The sequence below is a fragment of the Sturnus vulgaris genome, chromosome 1, assembly GCF_052056855.1.
Source record: "Sturnus vulgaris isolate bStuVul1 chromosome 1, bStuVul1.hap1, whole genome shotgun sequence".
NCBI lineage: Eukaryota > Metazoa > Chordata > Aves > Passeriformes > Sturnidae > Sturnus > Sturnus vulgaris.
This window is the reverse complement of record NC_142243.1, coordinates 114,412,206-114,435,435: the sequence shown is the minus strand read 5'-3', so window position 1 is coordinate 114,435,435 and position 23,230 is coordinate 114,412,206. Positions and strand designations below refer to the sequence as shown.

General features: G+C 41.2%; 1 protein-coding gene across 7 annotated transcripts in view; it reads right to left on the bottom strand.

Annotated features, from left to right (window-relative positions):
- DTNA (dystrobrevin alpha) overlaps positions 1 to 23,230 on the bottom strand; it is a 221,195-nt gene that overhangs the window by 158,681 nt on the left and 39,284 nt on the right. For 4 of the 7 annotated variants that reach the window (XM_088174548.1, XM_088174590.1, XM_088174587.1 and 1 more), the window contains exon 1: positions 20,365 to 20,622. The exons of 1 other annotated variant lie outside the window; for it this stretch is intronic. In XM_088174548.1, the coding sequence (XP_088030674.1) occupies positions 20,365 to 20,381 (17 nt within the window). In that variant the 5' untranslated portion in view covers positions 20,382 to 20,622. Of the gene's footprint in view, positions 1 to 9,596; positions 9,671 to 20,364; positions 20,623 to 23,230 lie in introns of those variants that run through there. 2 more of the 7 variants (XM_088174564.1, XM_088174556.1) reach the window with 2 other exon arrangements.

Below are 23,230 nucleotides of genomic sequence, written 5' to 3'. Positions count from 1 at the left end.
ATGTGGGAAATATGTTTATCCATGGAATTTACTAGGTACTCTGCTGTCTTAATTGAAATATTTTTGTCTAAGCAGCTTTTAATCCATTTATTCAGTAGGACTTAAATTGAAATAATGACTGAGTTCAGTCCAGCTTTCTCAACCCCTTAATACATTGCTATACCAAGGCCTATGGATCAGCACACAAATCAGAGTATGTAAAACTGATGGTTTCCCTGAAGACTTCAGGAAGGCAACCTTTGTCTTGTCTGGAATAAATTGCTGGGATGTAGGATGTTTTCTTTTTACTTGTTTCCAAACATGTATTCCTCTGTAGTGGGAAAATCTGCCTCACATTAATGAAAGGCTCTTTAATGAACCACTCAACTATGGTATTTTTAGTTGTCCAGTTGATTAATTATTTTATAACTTTGGAAACTGTTTGTAGAGTGGAGTCACTGAGAAACACTCAAACTCTCTCCATGCTCTTTATGCCTTGGCCAGGACATTTCTCACTGAACAGTCAAAAAACACGGGGTCCAGTGAAGTGAAATGCATGACAAGCAAACGCAGAAAATCTCATGAAGGAGATCAGAAAAAAATCCCAAAGCCTTGTTATTACAGATAACTGGGGGGAGGACCTGCTGATTTATGCATTTCTTTAAGATGCTGTGACTCCCACTTGCCAGAATTTCGTTCATGTTTTCATTAGGTACAAGTTGGATTTGTAAAAAACACAACTTCCTGCAAAATTTGCCTATTATTTATCCTTAAACCATTACTACCATAGAGAAAACTGGAGCAGGAGCAGTGAGTCTAAAAGCAAGAAGGACTATATAAAGATGATCTTTCGAGGGGAAAGTGATCTCACAGCATTATAAATTGCAAAGTTATTTTCCATCATAAAGAACTTATTTAGACAGACCTAAGACGATTGGGGGATCAATAGAGAAATGTATCCAGAAGTATTATGCAGCTTGGTAAAAAATATTAACTCTTTGCTAACTCCACCATGCAACAGTCACATTGATCTCAAGTGAATCTACTCATATGAATAAAATACAGTAAGCATGGGGCATTTACTAAGTAGGAAATAACATTCATCTGACCACACTGAACAAAACAGACATTGAATCAAAAGGCTCTCTCTGAAGAAAAGGGAGATTGCTAAAAGAGAACAGCAACAACAAAAAATGCAGAGCTGAACAGAGGTGTAATCCTAACATCAAATACACTAATGACAGCAGGATTATTTTCTACTCAGTACTGGCCAATGCGCCATAACAAAAGTTCTGAAATGTTCACATATTTATCTTCCTTCTGTTTGTCTTTTTCTGACATCTGTTCAGCTAAGGGCTGGAAGTATGGCTAAACCCAGGAGGTTGGAAAAGCCTTGCTTCATTAACTAAAATGGAAATGAACTTAGAATGGAAGTCACTTTCCTTCCCTTGAGACAGTGCTGTCCAAGAACGAGTTCCTCTCCCGCGCCCCGCCTGTCCTACGAGAAGTGTAGATGTCATGTATACTTCATGTGAGAAAGATGGGAAAGCCCACTGTGCTTCAGGATCCTTGATCAACGTGGTTTTGAATGCTAAGCAGTGTAATTACTACAAAGAACCTGGAGGTTCTGTCCCCTTTACTCCACAAAACTAGGACAATACCACACTATATGCAGAATTATTCCTGAGGAATTCAGGAACAAGAATGCTGTGTGTTTGTTTGCTTTAGCAGCCTCGGTGCTTAAAACACTGGAGATGTCAAAATTCAGACTGCCTGCGAAGCTGCAGCTTTGCCCTCAGTGTATGTAAGACTTAGGGGTACAACATTTGACTTCTCAGTACACTCCTATCCACCCGAATCCATGTGAAGACACAGCAGAAACCTTGAAAACTGCTCAAGGACCATTGAACAACTTGGGTGCCATGAGCACACTTGGAGACTCCCCAGCACCTGTAGAGAGACTGGTTCCATCAAGGATCTTCATCTGCAGCTGGTTCTTAGCATAGACAAGGTGCTGTGGATTTATTTTCCCCTGAGGGCTACTGTATAGGCCAAACGGGCAGATTTCGACAGGGACAAATAAGAGAAGTACTACTCATGCAAAGGCCATGTGTTCTACTGAAGTTTACATCCTTGCTCCAGTGTACAAGAACGCTAAGGCACACTTGAGAAAATAACCCAAGGTTTTCTTTAAATGTGAAGAAACTCAACTTATTTTTATGCCAGTCTTGTTCTCAGTCTTACTGAATCACTTTTGCTGAAATATTCCAAAAATACTCAGGCTGAGGAAAACAGCTGGCTAGAATAATTTCAGTTCAGACATTGAAAGTTTTACAAATACTCTGAAAAACTATAAGGTACTATAATAGGAACTGCTGGACAACTTTTCTAATTGGTGGTGCTACCAATCTATTACATAGTCAGGAATTTACATAATTTATTTATCATGGACTACACTATCAACTACCCTTCAGTGAGCCTGAATATAGGCAGTAAAACAAAACCAGGAGGGAAGCAGAGAGCAGGCAGAGCTGCCAGCTGAACCTGGACAAGCCCGATAAAACTGTTCTGTGGCCAGAGTGGCCAGTGAGAGACACCAAAGGAGTTTCTTGTGTCTGCCATGGCATTACAAAGCTATACCAGACACATGCACATCACCCTGATAGAGAAGGCTTTCACAACATGAATAGTCTGCTCCTCTCCCAAGGTCATGTGCCTGAAACCCACAGCCAGTCAGACTGACGCTTGAATACGAGTGGAGCCGTACAGGCTGTCGAGATAAAATTATCACAGTCGTATTTCAGCAGATTGAAAAGAAACCTGAGATGTATGTTCAGATTAGCTGCAAGAAATAGGATCCCTGGACAAGCAGTCCTATCAGCATGCTATAAGGAAAACTTGAGCGGGTTTCACACAAACCAACCTCTGGAGAAACAGAAACAAAATAGTTCCTCCTTCTGAGGCAGTAAATGAGTGTTTTCAGAGCCATGTGGTGACAGTGTGGTCAGGACCGTACCTCAGATCTATCTGTGTGACTTCAAAGAGAACTCAGCATTGAAGTCTCCTTTCCTAATTCACTCCTAAAATGTTTCTGCAGTGACACACATAGGACACAAAAGATCCTACCCAGGAGCTAATTTCTGAATGTACTGTTTACAGTTCTCAGAACAACTCCAATGAAGTGACAACTGGTGAAGATTTAAGAGCTTGACTTATCTTCTGCTAACTCCAAAATGAAAGCCAACAAGCAACTAGATTGCAATATGTTAAGACACTTCAGTGCAATTGTCCGTGTGAGCTATGCCAAAAAGACAAAGTTTTAAAATTTTTAAGTTTCCATTGTGTAGTAAGTAGTGGGTATAACAGGAATTTGAGTATCTTCAGGCTGGGAAAGACTAGATTTAGGATTGTGATAACCTATTTAATTTCCTGAGGTCATAAAGTTAAGCTGTAAAGTTCTTGCTTCAGGTCAAGAGAACTCCTGACACACCAGAAACTCTACTTCATGATGAATTACAGTCAGATAAAGCTGTCATTTCAGAGATTATAATACCAGTGCTCTACTCAATAACCATACTTGTACAGGATGTTGCTTTTACGTCTGTAAGTGGGTTTTTGCACTTCTTACCTTCAGTAATGTGTGATCCTATCTTTGGATTGCCTGTTACACTAATATGAAGTGACATTTCCTTACCAAGGGTTCAAATTTTAGTTGACCTTCCATTCTGCCCTGGACAGGTGAATGAATCGGACTGTCAATTCTGTAATAGCTAGTTGAATTTTACTTTTAATAAGATTTCCAGTGCAGATTATTTTTGAGCCACTCTACCCATCAATTTTTTTATAGGGTCAAAAGAACTGTTGTTCTGGACCATGCATACGACAGCATAAAACAAGGATAAATTTCATGATTTGATAAATAGGAGACAGAAGATAAGGAATTCACCTTCAATAAACAGTTGAATTGTGAGTACCAAGGTCTGGCTTTGAAAATAGAACAGGAAATACCTGGTAAAGAGAGTGATGTGTGACTGTCATGTAGATTTTCCATGGCCTTCAGAGTCAGAGATGCTCAACATCTCTGAAAAAAGACACAAAGGGTAATAATATTGCATTTAAAGCCATGGAAAGTTTATGTATGTAATGCACTGTCTCCTACCACCAATACTTTTAGAGCATAAACAGGGTTATTTATGAGTGAAAAAGGAATGAATTTATGAATGAATGGGTGTGCCTTCCAAAAAGCCATTAGGGCAGAGGGCAGTAGCTGTCAGAAGGAAGGGGGGTTCCTTTCTTAACACTCAGACAGTCTGGTCTCTTTTGGGATTCTATTCCATGAGAAAAGCTAAACCACAAAGCCATCTTCATTTTGGTCTTTGTCAAAGACCATCTTCCCTCCCTGCCCCACAACCACATCACCCAGTTTATTCAAGAATGCAGCTGGACAGGTGAAAACAATCATCACTCCTCAAGCAGAGGGTCTGTGAATGGCACACACCTACAGCACTTTGCCCTACAGAGGGATCATGAAAATGGGAGAAATGGAAGAATCACTACACAATGAACTGAAAGCACAGAGCATGAGCCACACGGGGTATTCACCACAATGGGGCTGACGACAGCACCACAGCCAAAAGAAATTTGGTTTAAATTGTAAAGCTCTCACATTGTATCATCTCTCTCATTGTATCATCCCACTGATGTGATAGTTTTAAAAGTTTCACTAGACAAACTCATTTAAATATGCTTGTCATTTAAAATACTGTGACAGGAATCACAACTGCTGCATTTTTCAGCATGACAAGTAGAATGGATTTAGGCTGGAACCAACTTACTTGTTACACAGAGTTTACTTTCTAGAAAAATTGCAGTTTCTTTTGCCCAAACTTTAGCACTTAAAAAAGACAGTTTAGAAGTGTTTAATCTGTTCTCTCCTGCTGCTTTTGCCACTTCCTGCAATATTTGGAAAGTCCTGCTCTTTATTTAAAAGCTGAGTTATCAGACACAGTGAATAATTCCCCAACACATCTATCTGATTTGTTGCCTACATCAACATGGGAAATTAAATGACCCAGACTGCACCTTCATTCTACTAATGGAGTGGAGAGCTGCTTCAAAACAATTAGTCTGTAGCTGGTCCTTTCCCTTGCTCTGTTTCCTCTCTAAAGCAGGGGAGAAGAGGCAGAGATGGCCAGGGAGAGTGCTCTGCATCTCTGCCAAGTGGTGACAGAATTCTTTATGATAATATTTCTGCTCCAAAAGCAGAAGTCAGATAAGACTCTGTGCTGGTAAGGTCTCCCACTCTACTGGTTTCATCATAAATGTGCACCACGCCAGAAATGTCTCCATGGGCCATGACTGACAAACCCCAGTTCCTCTGCTTCCTCCCTGAGCTGTGCAGGTACAAGGCAGCTCTGAGCTGGTTTCAGTTTCAGCAGTCGCTAAAATGCTGTGCATCATCACTGGGCACAGTGTGGTGCTAAGTGAGCTCTGCAGCTTGTGACTGGCATTGGAGCATATCCCACTAGCCTGGGGAAGGGACAGAGGGGAGCTCATGTTGCTATCTGCTGACACGTCCTGTGTTTGAATGGGGAGTGGGGACACTACATCTTCACACAGGCAATTCAAAACAAGATTTCTTGAGGCCCTTTCCTTTCCTTTCCTTTCCTTTCCTTTCCTTTCCTTTCCTTTCCTTTCCTTTCCTTTCCTTTCCTTTCCTTTCCTTTCCTTTCCTTTCCTTTCCTTTCCTTTCCTTTCCTTTCCTTTCCTTTCCTTTCCTTTCCTTTCCTTTCCTTTCCTTTCCTTTCCTTTCCTTTCCTTTCCTTTCCTTTCCTTTCCTTTCCTTTCCTTTCCTTTCTTTTCCTTTCCTTTCCTTTCCTTTCCTTTCCTTTCCTTTCCTTTCCTTTCCTTTCCTTTCCTTTCCTTTCCTTTCCTTTTTCTTTTCTCCTTTTCTTTTTCTTTTTCTTTTTCTTTTTCTTTTTCTTTTTCTTTTTCTTTTTCTTTTTCTTTTTCTTTTTCTTTTTCTTTTTCCTGCCTTGTCTTGTCCTGTTATTTATAAGCATTGTATATCTAAAGCCAACCCCAGGATAAAGCCTTGTGAAGAAGTGATAGCTCAGATAGATTTATCACTTCCGTTCATTGGAGAGATCTGCTTACAATGACCACAGACCTTGACTGTGAAAGTGTCTCAGCAGACAAAGTCTTTGACCATGAGCAGTTCTGTAGAAATAAAGAAGCACCAAGCACACTGTGGACTTCTCTTAAAGACAAAAGTTTGTTGAACTTATCTGTACACATGTATCTAGATATGTGTATGTACACATGCATGTGTACATATTCATAGTCTAGAGCTACCTTAACCTGGAGTCACCTGAACTACTATATTTGAGCTTTTGCTTTCCAAATCTGTGACAAGAATGTGAGGATGGAAACTTAAGAAAGTTTCAAAAGCCCACAAACATCCTTAGTGAATAGGTTTTTCACATCCTCACATCTAGAGTATTAAAAAAAATATATTTTAATAACTGAACTCCTTATAAATGATTAATGTATTGTATTGCATGTAAGTGCTCTCCTGTTTCTAGGAATATCTTGTTGAGTAATATTCTCATTTGTGATTCATTACATGTTCTTTTATAATTTCAGTGAAACAATGGTTTCTGGGTAAGTGGTTTTAAAAAGTTTGTTGGCTGCTACAGGAGATCAAAGAATAATAAAACTTACATGGAAGTAAAAGTCGTGCATGAATAACAGCACCAGCTTTAACAAAGGACTGAATAAACACATGTAATTCTAAACAGGATGGACTGAATTTTTCATCCTGTCAATTCATCATGGAAGGGTCCATTCAAATGAAAAGGCTGAGCAGATAAGCCTGCACATATCACCACAACCATTTATTTCAAAAAGATACATACACAAGCCTGGGTTCCCACGGACAGGGGAGCTCTAACTGCAAGATGTCAACACAGACCTTCACATGCAGAGTTTAGGATCCTCTAAACAGAGTAAATGCATGTGTAAAAGCAGCCTCAGCAAACAGTAATGACCAAACCAGGCAGTCTTTATTTCAGTGAGCAGAGACGTGGCCAGAGCAGCTGGGAAGACCTCAAGTTCATATCCTAGCACTATCAAGAAGCAGAAAACAACTGCCAAATATGTCAGATATGACACTTCAAGATCTAGTCACCTGTTGTTTTGTTTTAGTGAGGGAAGACACTGAGGCAGTGGCTGGGAATGAAATTTTTCTCTGCTATCAGAAATAAAAGGAAATATTTTCTATAAGCATGGAATAAGTAGAACACTGAACAACTCTTAAGAGCAGATCACCCCCAAATTCAATCAAAATTCCTCACAGCTTCTCCAGAACTTCTACTGCTTCCAATACAACCCTGGTAGGGACTCCTGAATCTCACTTATCAGTTCCATAAACTTGGGGAAAAAAGGGTTTTCAGCTTAGTCATCTGCATTTGGAACCAAAATGCTCAGCTGCAGGGTGACATTTGGCATTTTTGACAGTAAAAGTAAATTCCAAGTGCAGTGATCAGCCAGTGAGCAGCAGTCTGTGGAAGTAGTCACTCATCCAGACTGAACACAGAACACATAGGTTTATTGTTTATTTTATGGGAAGCTTATTGCTTCCCAAATATCAAATAAAAATAAAATACGAGGAGGACAGCCTAATTCTGACTTAAACAGTAGAGAAAAAGAGCACACAAGAAAATGTATCAAAAGTAAGGGGCCTTTTTCCCAGAAAATTATACAGTTAGATGTCATAAATTTGTTCAGAATAAAAGGAATGCAGTAAATAATATATTTTACCTATATAAAGTTTGGTTTTGAGCAATTGTACTGAAATGCAGTGTTTTGAATGCAATATCCAAGCATCACAATAATCCATTAATACAGAGCTATATGGCTATTATTTTGTCAAAATAAACTACAGAAAGGAGAAATCTTAGAGTCTTAAATTGCTCTGGAATTTCTGTATGGCCTCTTTGCAGAAATACTAACCCAAAACATAATGTGAAAAAAGCAGCAACTAAGGACATTTAGACTGAATGTCTTTCTTCATTTCCAGGTGAACAGAAAGCTCCATGACTTGTGTCCAAATATTTTGAAAGCATCAATACAAAGGAGTGACAGGCATTAAAGACATCACCTACCTTCCATGATTACATGAACTGTATCAGAGTGAAGAAATAAAACTTCCTATGGTAGCTATTTTCATTCCCCTCAACAGCAATCCACTCTTCTGTGGAATGCAGTGGCATTTTAAAACCTGAAGTGTGAATGTCATGAACTGAATTAACACAAAGGGTAAAAAATAATTCAAAAATGTAGTACCGATATTTATATAGCAGTTTAACAGGCCATAATCATTATGAAGTCTGTGTAATTGTTTGTGTATATGAAGGGCTTCAGGGGGATGAAAACTGTAGTAAAATTTGATGTGCCTTGTAATCCTTGGATGAACTGCAAGGCTCTGGCTGCAGGAACAGCTCCTGCACTAGGAAATGCTGTTCTGTCACTGGGAGAGATATGCAGTTGAGACTGCCCAGCCATGTCTGGCTATGGGTGCCAGGAGCCCTGCCATGCCAGTGTGTGTGCCAAGCTACTGCCCCACAGCCTGGGACAGAACCAGGGAGGACTACCCCTACACCCTGCCCTTGCACTGCACTGAGGGAAATCCAGGAACACCAACAAAACCAGAAAAGGCTCCTTGGTGTGGACAGTGGAAGGAGCAGGAAATGTGCAAAATGTGCCTGCTGTGCTGCTGGCACCAGGCAGGGGCATGTGAGGCTGGTTCTCAGCACGCCGTGGGATTGCAGGTAAAGGCTGGCATGCTGCTGCACATGTTGCATGTTGCTGTGTTCCTGCTGCCCTCTCGGGTGCCAGCTCGCACCCAGCCCGGGAGCAGCCAGCAGCATCACCCTCTCCCCGTGTCTGCATGCTGTGTGACTCCATGCTGCCTGCATTTTTATGATCTACTGTTGTACAGTACAGACAGGGAAAGTTTTCTGCTGAGGCAACAGCCAGTACAAAGCTACCAGAAAGACCCCAAGCAAAAGCCGTCCAGAACAACAAAAGAGAATTCAGGATGCACAAAACAAGTCTACACTGTTAACAGTGTTGTGTGAATAACTTACCGGCCTTTTTCTACCTCTACACTTTGTGCTTTAGTACCAAAAGGTATTAGGTAGCATTCAGAACACCTCAGCTTGACTCTAAGAAGCTAAAAATCTGAGCAGAAATTGCATATGGAATTCCTTTTCTTTTGTAAGCTTCAGAAACGCATGCTTTGAATTTCCCAGTGCTCTTCCATCAATGTGGAGGTGAATAAATGTAGCAAAGAGCAAAAGTATTAGCGGGCAGATTCTTCTCTGCTTTTCATTACATTGTACAGCTGCTCACATCTGTACCGTGAGTTCAAAGCTTGAACACAAACTGTTACTTTTTGACAAAAACTCCGCACCGTCAATCAGAGCACCCAGCCACATTTTCAAAAGCTTTTTTTTAATCTCCAAGAAGAATGTTTTCAGACATAAATCATGTTTCTCCGAGCCACTGCCAGTACCCAAGCAGTCCCCAGGAAGACAGATAACACCACACCCTACCCGTAGAAATGATGCTCCTCCGATCGCTTGCTCTGTTCCCTGCTTCGTCTGCCTCAGAGTGCTCAGATCAGATCCTGCCCCGGAGAAAAAGCAGAGTCAAAGGCTTGCGATACTCAGAGCCGAGGCTGCAGGAGGATCAAGCAGTACTGGGCTGAAGCAGCATGGGTGGGAGAGGTATCAAAATATACTATTGCTCAATCACCACGCATAGGTAATTGAGAGCATCTCTGTTTGAAACTGCTGGTCACCATCTGGTGATAAAATATGGAGATGCCAAGTGAGTTAAAGCAAGCTTGTGCATACCAGCATATTTTAGTTACACTACATAATGAAACCCATCATCACCTTCATTCATACTGTGGTGTCTGTCCCAGCATTGCAGTTTCATACAATTTGTGTTAACTTTTTCTCTCCTTAGCTTCAATTACAAGGCAATTTCATCTTTCCATCACATACACATAAACCTTCCAATACAAGACACTTCTCATATGAAAGAAAGTTAAGTGCAAAAGAGAGCAGCTGAGACCTACAAAGTCATGCCACTCCTAAAAACAGGCACAGAAGTCACGCACTGGCATGAATTTGCTAAATGATATAGAATTAAAGTGTTAAGGAAAAAGACAGGAGTCTGGCCCTTCCCCTGCTTCACAACTCTTTGACATGAATTACAGAATCCTGGGACAGCAGCAAGATGAGGCCTAGCTGACCTTTAAAACAATGAATAATTTCCTAACACGGTGAGATGTTTTAAATATACGTAAGAGCTTTAAACACCCAAAGTGTTCTCCTTTTAATTATTTTTGCTACATCTGAAATATTTGAGGAAAATGTAGATGGTATCTCTAATTTGTTAATTACCAGCTGGCTCTTACCATGCATTATTAAGCTACTATGGCAGTGACTAATGTCTCTGACAATACTAAATTACCAACAACACCTTGTGGAGGAATGTGACCTGAGCAGCCTAGAAAGGACTACCCGCAGGTGTTTATTTTCAGATAAAGATAGTTTATTAACTCAGGCAAACATTAAGTACCACAATAATGCCCAAGTCTAGAGGAGGAAGGCTGCACCCCAAACCCCAAATGCTGCCTACCCCATGAGCAGTGCCATGACCCATGGCTGGAGTAACCCAAACACCTGCAGCTCACTCCCTGCTCATGGCACAGATGAGGAGGAGGAAGAGCACACAGACTTTTTCTCTGGAGCTGCTTTAGCTGCAACCATGGCTCCCTGCTCGGTGACTTGGGCAGGGGTGCTGGATGTGCATCCTTGTTCAGGACTCCTCCACTTCCAGCCCAGCTTTGGTACCACAGGCTTTGAAACGGGGAAGCTGAAGACAAAGGAAATGTCATTGCCCATAGAAGGTTCCTCAGCACAGCTGCAGCCCAAGCACTGCCCTTTTCCTCTCACCTTTGAATACAAGTCTTCCCCCTCCCCCGCCCCTTTTTTTTCTGTAAGCACTTTCTGCCAAATTGATTAAATTAATAACATTATAGCTTGGACAGGAACATACACATCTTAGTCATAAGTGTGTGAAATAACATTACTCTCCTTTCCAAATCCTCCTGGAGTGGTTAGGAAATCCAGTCTTCTCTTGTGTGTTTGCATTATAAAACTGCTGAACAAACCTATTCTGCTGTAATGGGAAGGGACACATTTTCTTCCCTACTCTAAGTAGGTCAATGAAAACATGATGTTGTGGGGATGAAGCTGTTTTCCTCCGTCTTCCTTCTCCTAATGGCAGTTTCAAATCATTCCAATTTAATTATGTTTCTAGTGTTAGCATAATAACACTGTGAGGTTATTAACAACTAATGTATTGGTGGTCCTAAAGTCTGGGGTTTGTACTTTCTTGTGGGCTTATTTCAGCCTTAGGTATACACATGCAATTCCTACGCATGGTACATCGTGGCACAGTTAAGAAATGTCTGCAAAGAAATCTGGATGTGAAACGCAGTGCATTATGAGGCACAAAAATTTAACTCCCAGCTCTGACACTGAGCATCTACATCAATGTGATCTCCTTTTTAGGATGATATTCTGCCTATCACTTCCTCTAAATCCACGACCAGTGAACTTGCTCTGAATGAGCACTAGAGTAAACAAAGCCAGAATATTTCCAATGGAACTACTCCAATTCATAGCAACTGGAGACTTCTCTGTGTGCATTTTGTCAGGAGAGATTATCCAGTAGCTGGAGAAACATTCAACTTCCAGCTATAGTTGTCTGAATGCAAACTAAAGACCACTGGCCATAAAAATACTTTTCGGGGACAACAACCCTCTCCTCAATGAAAAAAGGGGAAGAAATTACATTACACTAAAGAGAATACAGAGTGCTGAAAGTATTATCAAAAGAAATATTAAACAATAAAAAAAAGGATGTTGCTTTTCTACCGTCTATTTCAGAACAGATGGTGTGAATTAGCTTTGTTCACATTATCTGAAAAAAAAAGAAAAAAATTCACCTCATATAATGCCTGTTGCAAACTCTCACTCACCCACACAAAGAACTCCAAAGGCCTCCTTCTGCAGCCAAATGTTTGTCATAGCAAAGGTTACACGCTCTTACAACCCACTCCTTGTATCCTTGTCCTGAAAACAACAGACCTGCCTATGACGGTAAAGTTAAGCACATACAACTGGACATCACTCTGTCCTCAGTGTGAAATTTTTACCCTATGAAACCCCATGACTTCAAAGGAAACTCAGATTTCATCCGAAGAATCCAATTACATATTTCAGATTTAGGATGGACTGTCAAGTGCCAGCTGACAAAGTGATGTCCCCAAGTATTTCAGGACAATGATATTCGAGATGAAATGCAAAGCCAGCTGTTTATGCCTTATCTAAGGAACATTTAAAAATGAGGAAATTATATGATGATTAAGTGCCTCCTCCACCTCAGCAAAACACATTCCACTCTGCAGAGATCTTTGCAACCAGAATTTAGAAAGAATGTCTGTCATTAAAATAATGCCATGAGCAGTATTATCACCAGTATTGTCAAATCATAGGGATGGTAGGAAAGATATGTAATCCACCTCCCACCATGAGATAGAGTCAGATATATTTTGTTCATGTTTATTAGTCATTCCTAACACTTCAGTGATGGAGACTCCACAAGATCCACTGGCAGGGTATTTTGTGAATAAAACTGTCATAGGGTTTACTTCCTCTTCCTTGTTTCATTTCTGATGCATTTATCTCTGTCCATGGCACAGAAAAGAGATTACTGGCCCAGTCTTTGCAACAGCCTGTACTGCGCTGTCTGTGCCTGAAAATCTGCTTTTCTCCTACTCAATCCTCAGCAGGCTGCTCTTCTTTAGGCACAGAGAACCCTTCCAAGGTTCCCCCTGGAGTATGTATCTCTGGTCACTTTTCCTGCCCTCTTCTCCATATCCAAAGTGGTCAGCATTTTTTTCAAGAGCAGTGCTCCAAACTGAACACAGAACTCCAGCCTCTGTGCACCCGAGACAACAAAAGTGCCCTTGCAATGCTGCTTCACAAAAGACACCAAGTTGTGTGTAGTTTTTCACCAGTACAGTGCAAAACACAGGAAATCCATCAAGGACTGGGCCAGTATTTGCATAAACTTCTCCACTTTTTATTTGCTCTATCCACCAGGAGAAGGGTGGAAAACCAGGTAGGACTATGTCCTGCTAGGCTGAAATATCCAATTTTATGCCCTTGCTCTGTATAGAGCCTGTCAGTAGAGGTAGTCAAGCCTAGTACAAGCCCAAGCACTCACCTACAGTGGTGCACAACAGAAAAAGGATGGGACAATGACCTGTGAAACAGGTATGGACAGACCTGGCTAGGCTGAGGTTGCTTTCTGGCAAAGCTTGGTTTCTCTTGGACATAACACAATGGATGACTTATTTAGTATTTTAGTACTTAGCAAAAGCTCAGGCTTTGTGCACAAGGAATTTATCTCCACTTCCTGAAAATGAGAGTGGCCTGAAAAATTATCAGTCTATCTTCTTAGTTGATGCCTTATTCACAGTGAATACACTGTTCCAACAAAAGTGGATATTAAAAAGAGTAACAGCAAACATTAAGCCCATTCAGTCCAAGTTACCATGAAGTCCTGCACATTACACTCAGCCACCACCTATTCTCCCTTCCATGGAAATGTACTGTCCTACAAAGAGTTCACATGAGCCTGGAACTATTATTTTTCCAAAAGTCTTTAATCTCAAACACTTTTAATTCTATTTAGGAATATATTACCAGATTTAATGTAGATGAAGAACTTATATTTGTTTGTATTCTCTTCAACCGTTCGCTACCTCCTTTATTTATTTAACTGTATGACTTCTGAAATCATATTTACTATCACCTAGGGTCACATAATTGCTTTTTGCCATTATCATTTTAGCAATTTTCCTCTGTTTACCCCCACTTCCTACTATAAAACCTTTCTTCAGTTGCTTTGCTAAATTTTATGGCTGACCTGAAACTTTATGTATCAAATATTAGAGCGAGGCTGACTGTATTATTTACCCATTTTCAGCAAGTTTCAAAGCTAAAGTTATGGAAAATAAATCGTTTCACCTGTGCTAAAAGAAATCTTTAACTATTCTTTTGCTGAAAAGCCTTCATTCCACCATTGTTTCACACACAAAAATTCTGCAGGCAGATACAACTGTTACTTTTCTGTCACTATCATCAAACAGCCACTGAGTTTATTAACAGAAGTCATGCTTCATCCCCAAGGACGCTCACAGGGAGCTTTAGAGCTTACAAGTGCAAGTGATTGCCCTGGCAGTGGAAAGTCTGCACCTTTGCCAATAACTTCTGTTTTGAACTGATGTGGGTCTATGGGAGACATGCTCGGGGGCTCCTTACTAGCCACACAGAACCTCTTGTATTTGAAAACATGTCTCCTCCAGAAATTTCCTCCCTGAGACTCTCTAGGCAAGCAGAGGAGTTGGAGCAGGGACTGCTCTGAATTACATGTGCTGCCCAGCCTGCTGTGACTGTGTTTGATGGGTCACTCAACTCTACGGTGGGAATCGGGGGAAAGAAAACTCACAGCTTTGGATGAAGAGGCCTAGAAGGTGGTAGAGAAAGATGGGAAGCCAGGATGCAGAATAAGTTGTAGGGGTAGTAACATGGTAGATAGCATTATTAGAAGTGGGTTTAAAAAAAAAACAAACAAAAACAAAATATGACTTGTTTACAGAATAGCCTGGCAGAGAATGTAGCACGACTTTCAGCTTTGTTGGGTTCTCCCTGCATTCCTGTAGCAACCAGCATTAAGCTGATGTGACTTATTTTCCCTAATGAGATATGGAAACTGATTGAAATTTCAAGAGCAAAAATAAAATTATAAAAAGCACTTTGCATTTTGTTAGATCTGTTTGGAAATTTGTTCAATCCATTTGGAAACAGATTGTTGGTGTATATTCGAAGAAAAGTTAAGTATTTTCTATCATAACGGCAATTTAAAATGTACATCAAATACCAAGATAAAGGGCTCGCAAGCTCTCCTAGACTAACTTTAATTTTTCAAGCAGGTGAGAAAGGCTCCAGTCATACAAGATATATAGGATTCCATGTTAAATAAGTGACAAGATTTCAGAATTATCAACTCAGAAGTTTAAAAATTATTAAATCAGTGTGTTACTTTTGTAATTGAACATAATTTTTTTTAGATGTAAAGGTAGTCATTCTCAAGTCAATTTATAGGAAAAAAAGAATGATCTAAAAGCAGAGAAAGGATTGTATTTCCGTTTCACACAAATGATACAGTAGGTTTCTAAATCCAACATAAATGAGTTGTGAATTAGAAAAAATTCAGAGGACAGAAACTTGTGATAGCCAAATAACCACTCCTTTATAAATCTGGAAAGAATCAAAGTGTTCCCTGATCTTCTTCCAAGGACAATGTTGCATTAAGAATGAATACACTGAAAAGGTAGTAATTACTAGAAAGCATATACTTCCGTTACAAGAGGTATTTTTAAAATGTAGCAGGAAAGCCCAAGATTACTAATTCTATCTGCAGCTGTTACTTGGTAAAGAGTACTCAAGGACAACTTCACTCGAAGCATCTTCCTCTGTGCTTTGCCTTTGCATACTTTCATTGTGTTTAAAAAAACTAGTCACAATTTGATTTGTCATCAAATTGCTTTGAAAGTCTACTTGCTGACAGACTTTTGTCTCTGCTTCATTTTTATAATTCTTTTTTTTTAAGTTCCACTTAGTGCAAATTTTCTTACAAATTTACAAAGAGGTACCAGACTAGTCTTATCCTTACCATGGACATGAAAGAAAATAAGAATACAGCATGTAGGTACTACTTTTCATCATCCGGGAGCACTTCACAGAACCAGGCAAGTATCACCATCACTGCTCTGAGAATGGAAAACCCTCTCCCTCCACGGCTTGACAAAGATCACAGACACAGAAGCTGACTTGTTCCCTCCACTGCCCCAGGGAAGGTTATATTCAGCAAACAGCTATCACCACGCCAGCACATGAATTAATAAATAAAGATTCATGATTTCCACTGCTTTCCAATCTCTTTATTACTCAGAGTGTAAGCCCCAAACCAACTCTTAGAGCAAGAGGCCATGTAATTGGTTCAGACACAGGAAAGAGACAGTAGAACTCAGTTTCCTGTAACACCTCCTGCCAGGAAGGATGATTTTTCAAGACTGTTAGGTGTTAGGCATTCTCTCAACTACCACAGATGCAATTAGATGCATTTTTAAGCATCCTATTAGTGGGAAATATTGCTGTGTTTCCAGGTAAAGTCACTGCATACAATAATCATTAGCCAGGAAGTTCTTTATTCCCTAATACACCAGGAGCCGGAATGAATAGTAAGTGCAAGAGATCTGACATTACTTGAACGGGCGATTTCCTTGGGTTTCCACTCGTGGGCTCAGAGGTGATAATATGGCTGCATAGGACATAATAATTGCATTAGTTTGGGGGTTGGGTGGGTTTCGGTTTTTTTACAGAATTACAAAATTACAGAATTGAGGCTTTCTACAGTGTGGTGCACCATACAGACTGCCATACTCTGCCCAAAAAAATCACTGGGAGAAAAATCAGGAAAGGAAAATAAAGGAAATTGTATCACCATAAGCTGCTTCTTTGGAGCTCAGAAAAACACCAGCATACTGTCAGGAAACCTTAGGAAAACAGTCCTTAAACTCCTTACCAACCAGTTCCTGATGACACGTCCATTTTCTTATTTATGGCAAAATGACCACTGCAAAAAGCTTGAAGATGAGGCTAGAAATTTTACAAAGGCAAAGAAGATAATGACAGAAAAAAAATGGGAACCATGTACACTAAGTGTAAAATCTAGCAAGGAGGGATTTTTAGTATCCATAAGTATATCCTTGCCACTGGTTTTAGCACGGTTTGCAAAGAAAAAGGTGTAGGATCCATGAAAGGGGAAAAATGCTGCAAACCCATTTTTACCTCAGGAAGAACAATGTTTTTGAACTCTCATGACATAGTCACAACTCAATGGTACAAAAAGGGAGGGAGATGACCAGCCTCCTTGAGAAGCAAACATGCTACCAGCCATGACAAGGCAGTGCTTCTCCCTAGGAGACACCAAAGAGTCAGCTCCCTGGAGCAGGAAAGCATGGCATATGCTAGTGATGCCACTGCACCAGCATCAGAGCAGCACCTCACCCACTCATACAGTACCCGAAACCAGGAGGCACCAGCTTCATCAATGATCTAACCCTTGCTGGATCCCCCTGAAGATCAGCACCTTCATGATCTCTCCTTTCTCTGCAGCAGCAAGAAGCAAGGCCAGGGGACAGGCTCCCTCTCACCATTCCATCCCCTCTGTCTCAGCAGCACTTCTCCATTTCCCCCTGCGTGGGATTATTGGGGGTCCTGGGAAATGCGAGAAAGAAGGGAAAGCTGCAGTGAGAAAAGAAGTTCAGAAGATCAAGAAGAGGGTGTCACCATCCCTAGCAACACCTTGTTACAAAGGCCTTTAAGAAAGTGATGTCTGCTTCTCTCTTCTTCCTCCCTCCCTCTGCATTTCCCAACAAATCCTAGTCACCTAAGGAGCACAAAGCTAGTGAGGGGGAATGGGGCAGGGAGAGGAAAGAGGTTCCAGTCCCTGTGTCGTGTCCTGATAAAGCTACCACACCCTTACCCAAAAACCTCAGTATCACACTGCTGTGTAGTGCCATTATCACTGAGCACATCCAATACCACACTCACCCTAACCAAGAAAAATTCACCCTAACAGCTGGACAAGGATTTTCCACTTCAGTAAATATGCCAACATTATAATAATTTAGAATTTGTATCAAATACACGTACATTTTCTATGGGAAAATATCACTTTACTGAACATATTCCATTTATTGCTAGGACAATTGGAAAATATTATTTCAGGTGAATTAGGTAGACCAGAACACTTTTTAAAGTCAATCTAATACCACAATGTAGTTCTTTACCCTGGGAACATCCTGTTCCGGGGTGAGATGCTCATTCCCTTCCAGGAGCGAGGTTTTTCAGGCAGCTTCACTTCCCAGAATTCAAAGCATGTTTCTTTGTGACAAAGCTCTCCAGTGCCTCTTGGACATTTAATTATGGGAGAAGGGTCTCAGATAATGAAATGGGAACATCATGCTCCTGAACTATAACTTCTGTAAAGCAATACACTGTGGTAGGGAAATGCAATTAAATTTTAAACTGACTCAGGAATTTCCCATGGAACATTAATTCTATTTTCTGCTCACCTCTGAATGTCAGTCTATTTTTCTCTTTCAGTTTAGGAAGCTTATAAAAGGTGCAGTAAACCCCTACTTCTAAATATGTGGATTCTCTCTCCCTCCTTGGGGAAGAGTTCCCATAGCCATGGGAACAGTGGATCTGTAAACACAAGCCTATTGTGTTAAACTTTATCAGAGGTGAGGCCTAGCCCAAGGAACTGCTACCTAGATACCCAACTTAGAGGAATAAAAAAGGCATTTTCACCCACTACCAACCCCTTCTGGTCTGCAGGGGCTTTGAGAGCTCACACAACTTGCCTTGCACAGGACCCTGTGCAAGAGCCAGAAACTAACCACAACTTCACCAAGACCCACTGCAAGCTTTACTCATCTTGACATTTTTTGTCTCAGAGGTCTTCTACTTAATACCAAAACAAATATTACAGTAATTCCTTGATGTAATGTAAAAAAATCCTTTCCTGTAAGGAACTGTTGGCATGGGAATTTAGAAAAGGACTCAAGCACTGAGCTAGTCTGAGCTACTTAAAACAACACCCAGCTATTACAAACTGTAAAAGAACTGGCTTGAATTTCATTTCTCATCCCTGCATCCGTTTTTTATTCCAGATTTACCTTAAAGGTTATCTATCTCTTTCTTCTCCATCCCCTACACTTAATCACACAGAAAACACAGCAGATTTGCTCACCCAAACATACCTGAATGTTTTGCAAAATTCAGGCAGGCTGACCAACAAGGATGAACTCAATCAAATGCCAGAAAGATACCAAAACATACCAGACACATCATCTTTCCTTGAAACAGAGGAACTGTTTCTATTTTAGTTCACCCACTTTCACATATTTTGCACGACACAGACTGCCATAATACGCATCTCTTCAGCACTGATATCTAAAACCAAAAATGTCAGGCGTTTCAGTTATCTGCAGACAGCACCTATTTCCTATGCTTATTATGGGCAGTACTAACACGTCAGGAATTCTGAGTATGTTTGGGTGAACTGACACCAGATCCAAAGTTAGGAGCTCCTCTACTATGAGCGTAAAACACACATGCTCAGAAAAAATGGTAAAAACAATGCTGGCATTTAGATGACACACACTCGAAGCCCAGATTCAGATTAAACTCTCAGACTACAAGTTCTTGCTATATAACAAATACTGCATCTAACTTCCAAATGAGTTGCTGTATTTTAAAATCCTTCTGGGTATAGCAACACCACAACTTCACCAGAAATGTTTCAGAAGCTGCCTGAAAAAGACATTGATTAATGAGGCAATGTATCAGCTAGATACTGAAATTACTTCTGGTAAATTCTAGAAAGAACATCATAGCCTGAATTTCTTTTTTTACTCACAAATTGACTATCTAAGTGAAGACTACCTCACTTATGGTATCTGTGCAGGGGAATGCACAGATTTTTAAATTACTGCTAGAAGGACTTTGTTCAAAGAAAATTATAGCCAATTTTTTTTTCGAAAAAAACAACAAAACAAAACAAAACAAACAAAAAAATCGAACTCCCAGTAAAAGCATTATTTGGGAACAAACAAACAAGAAGGTTAAATTTAATTAACCCTGTGCTATGATCAAATTCACCGATGAGGAAATAGTTTGTAAGTGAAACCATGGCCAAACAAGTAAGCAAACTTTGATTACATCCTCTCCAACATGGAAAACAACTTGTTTTTCAACTTTGTAAAAATAAGCAGCATTTCAAACAGCATGTCCCATTAGCGAAGAGGAAAGGTATATAACAAAAATAATCTGTTAGGAAAACAGCACTCCAAACTAAAATGGTAAAACAAAGCCCTAGACTCCCTAGGTATGCCAAGAAAAGTAACCTTGTGAGTTAACACTTCACTGAGGAATAAAGTTCAAATGCTCCATATGGGGCAAACGGGAGACTAAACCGCCCGGGGTAAGCACTACTTAAGCATCCACCTCATCCTAGAGGAACTGCCAGAGTGCTCTGAAGGCAGCAGGAAAGCCCAGAGGATCCACCCTAGCAAATGCATGCAGAGGCAAGCTTCCTACTTACCCCACCGTATGCACCATGATCTCTTTTGCCACCTTAGTAACTCCCAAATATCCAGAATGATGTTATTTTTTTAGGGAATATTGCAGCTGCTAGAGGAGACAGAGGCAAGCTGACAAGCAGAGCTTTGCGAGAAGCCAGGCAGAGAGGGATGAATTTAAACCTTGGCTCAAGATGCTGTGTATTCTGCGTCTATCTTTAACTTCTAAATGATTTGGTTTCACATTCCTCTGAAGTCCTGCTGGCAGATGCCTTCGTGGAGCTTTACCAATCGCAGGCACCCGGCCCCCTCTCCCCCTCTATCCCTCCACCTCCCTCCCTCCCTCTCTCCCATCCTCCCAGGCTGCCACTCCACCCCCATGTGCCCCATCCCCACCTCTCCTCACTCTCTCTCTCACACACACACGCACACACACACACACACACGGAGGGGGTTGGCTGGCAGGATTTCACGGCCTTCCAGCCTCGGCTGCCCGCCCACGGCTGAGGAGCCGCCCGCCCGCCGCGCTGCCGGGCACCGGGGCCGCACGGAGCCTTCGGAAATCGGGGCAGCGACCTGAAATCACGGCTTGTGTGCCCACTCAGGAAGGGTCCCCGAGCCCCAGGGACACCGACTGAGCCGCGGTCCTTAACGGGACCGCCGGGGCGCATCTTCCGCAGGGCATCCCGGGCACAGCCAGCTAAAAGCCCGGGGCAAGGCAGCAATTCTGCTGGGCGAAGGCTCGGCAGAGACTCACATCTGCGAGCTCACAGCACTTCTGACTAAAGCACAGGGAGCTTTATGAGGAAGGGCATTTTAACAAAAACAAAAGACCCAAAACAAACAAAAGCCCCACAACCACCCTCCCCCAACCCCAACCCATAATAAAATATATGATAAAAAAAGTTTGTACCAGATCTTGACTCCAAAGCTTCTAAACTTCCACCCTTAGTCCGCGGCTCCTTACAGTAACAATGCGTTGCAATGTTGTTTAGACTCTGAAGTAACTAGACTACAAATTAATGATTGCGTTCTAGGTGACTGAAGTGGGGGAAAAACTCCTTCCACTTAACTCCGAAAGTCAGCATCCCTACCAGAGGTTGCTAGTGTTGACAAACCCCTGGATCTAAAGATCAGCCTTTTGAAACAGCAGATTTTAATGCTCAAATGCGTATTCAGCTGAACAGTGCTTGCCATCAAGTCTGCCTTATGCCAGACATGGGTGGGAGCGGAACAAGCCACAAGTCTTTATGTAAAATGTATGAATTATTGAACACTTTCAAGAGGAAAATACCAATTGCCAGTCACACCAATTCAAACAGAATAACCTGGTGAATGTCTCTGGTTTCTTAGAGTCTTCAGCTGCTGCCAAGAGGGGGTTGTAGGGATGCAGCCAAGCAAGCAGGGAGCACAGGTTGGGGCAGAGGGGGCAAGGCCAAGTTGTGCCCAGAATCCCTTGGCTGAAAACACGGTTTGAAAATGCCTTGCCGATGCATTTAATGGGGCATTACACTTTTCAGAATGTCAGTGTTGACAGGCTGGACTGATAAAGTAGTAAAAGTGATCAAGCATTTACTTCAGGTTAATGAAGGAAACTGGTGAAACTTGGAAAGGCCTCAAGGAGGGGGGGGGTAAAAAAATCAGCCAAGGGGCTGCATCATAGTGCATATTAAGAAAGTCTCCACATCTCCTGCCTGTTTGATAACATGCATAAAAATATGTGTGTTTGAGAACACATATATAGTCTGATGAAAAACTCCACAGTAATTTTCATGGTCAGTCTGCACACACTGAAAGACAAGAGCTCTTCATAACCTGGATTGAACTCAGGTTTGTGGGCCTGGAAGTGTTGCCAGCAACACAGAAATATTAAAGAACAAATCAGCTGACAACTCCTGAAAAATTGAAAGATTTCTTTTGAATCACTAACATTTGTTACTACTAGCAAAGCCAGACCCCAGTATGTTCAATACCTGCCTTCCAGAGCAGCTGAAAAACTCCAGCTAAACATGCCATGGATTTCTTGCCAGACAAGGAAAAAGTCACTTCACTGCTTTTTCTCAGGATTCCTGATACAACAGTTCAAGGTATGTGCCTATTATTCAGGTTGAGGAGCTGCAGCAAACTGCAGGAAAGCTGCCTTGTCTGGCACTGCTTTCTGACAGAGCTACCTCTAACTCTGCTGGTTTATTAATCCCTCAGAGCACAGAAAATCAGAGCCAGAGAATTCCCGTTCAAATGGTGCAACTTCACATAATGCAGTACATATATCAAGTAATTATTTTCCCCCCAATTCTTTGTAAAGATGTCAGCCTTGAAGGGCAGGTAATCACGAGAAGCAGAGACCAACTATTAATATTAGGTTGTTAAAAGCACAGTGCTTAAGATGCTCAGAGAGACAAAAGAACAAAGAAAAGTCTTTGTGCTTTTGTTGGCAGAGGGCTCCTTTCTAATTAGGGCAACAAGGAAGGAAGAAAAGAAGCTCCCCGTGGAAGAAGGTGCGATGGACAAATGTGGTGATTCAGAAATGAAGTCATGAACAGGAAGGATTAGGACTGAGCTGTTTATAGGACTTCTGCCTACCTCTAGAGAGTGCTTAAGTGTTAGGGAAAACAATGGCAGGGAAATCCACGGAAGCACATTCACACTTTTATCTAAGCTTGTGTGTTTCCCTTAGTAGATAGAGAGGGAAAAGAGATTTGGCTTTGAAACCTCTACAAGGCCACTGTTTGCTTCCCGTGCCCTCCTAAGAGTGTATTTAAAACCCAAAGAGTATGGGGAGGGGAAGAGCTTTGAAAAATGATGCTGGAAGTTACTGGGAAACCTTGGATATCAACATGGACAGCATGATCCCAATCCCATGAATGAGACAGTCAGAGGTCATATGTC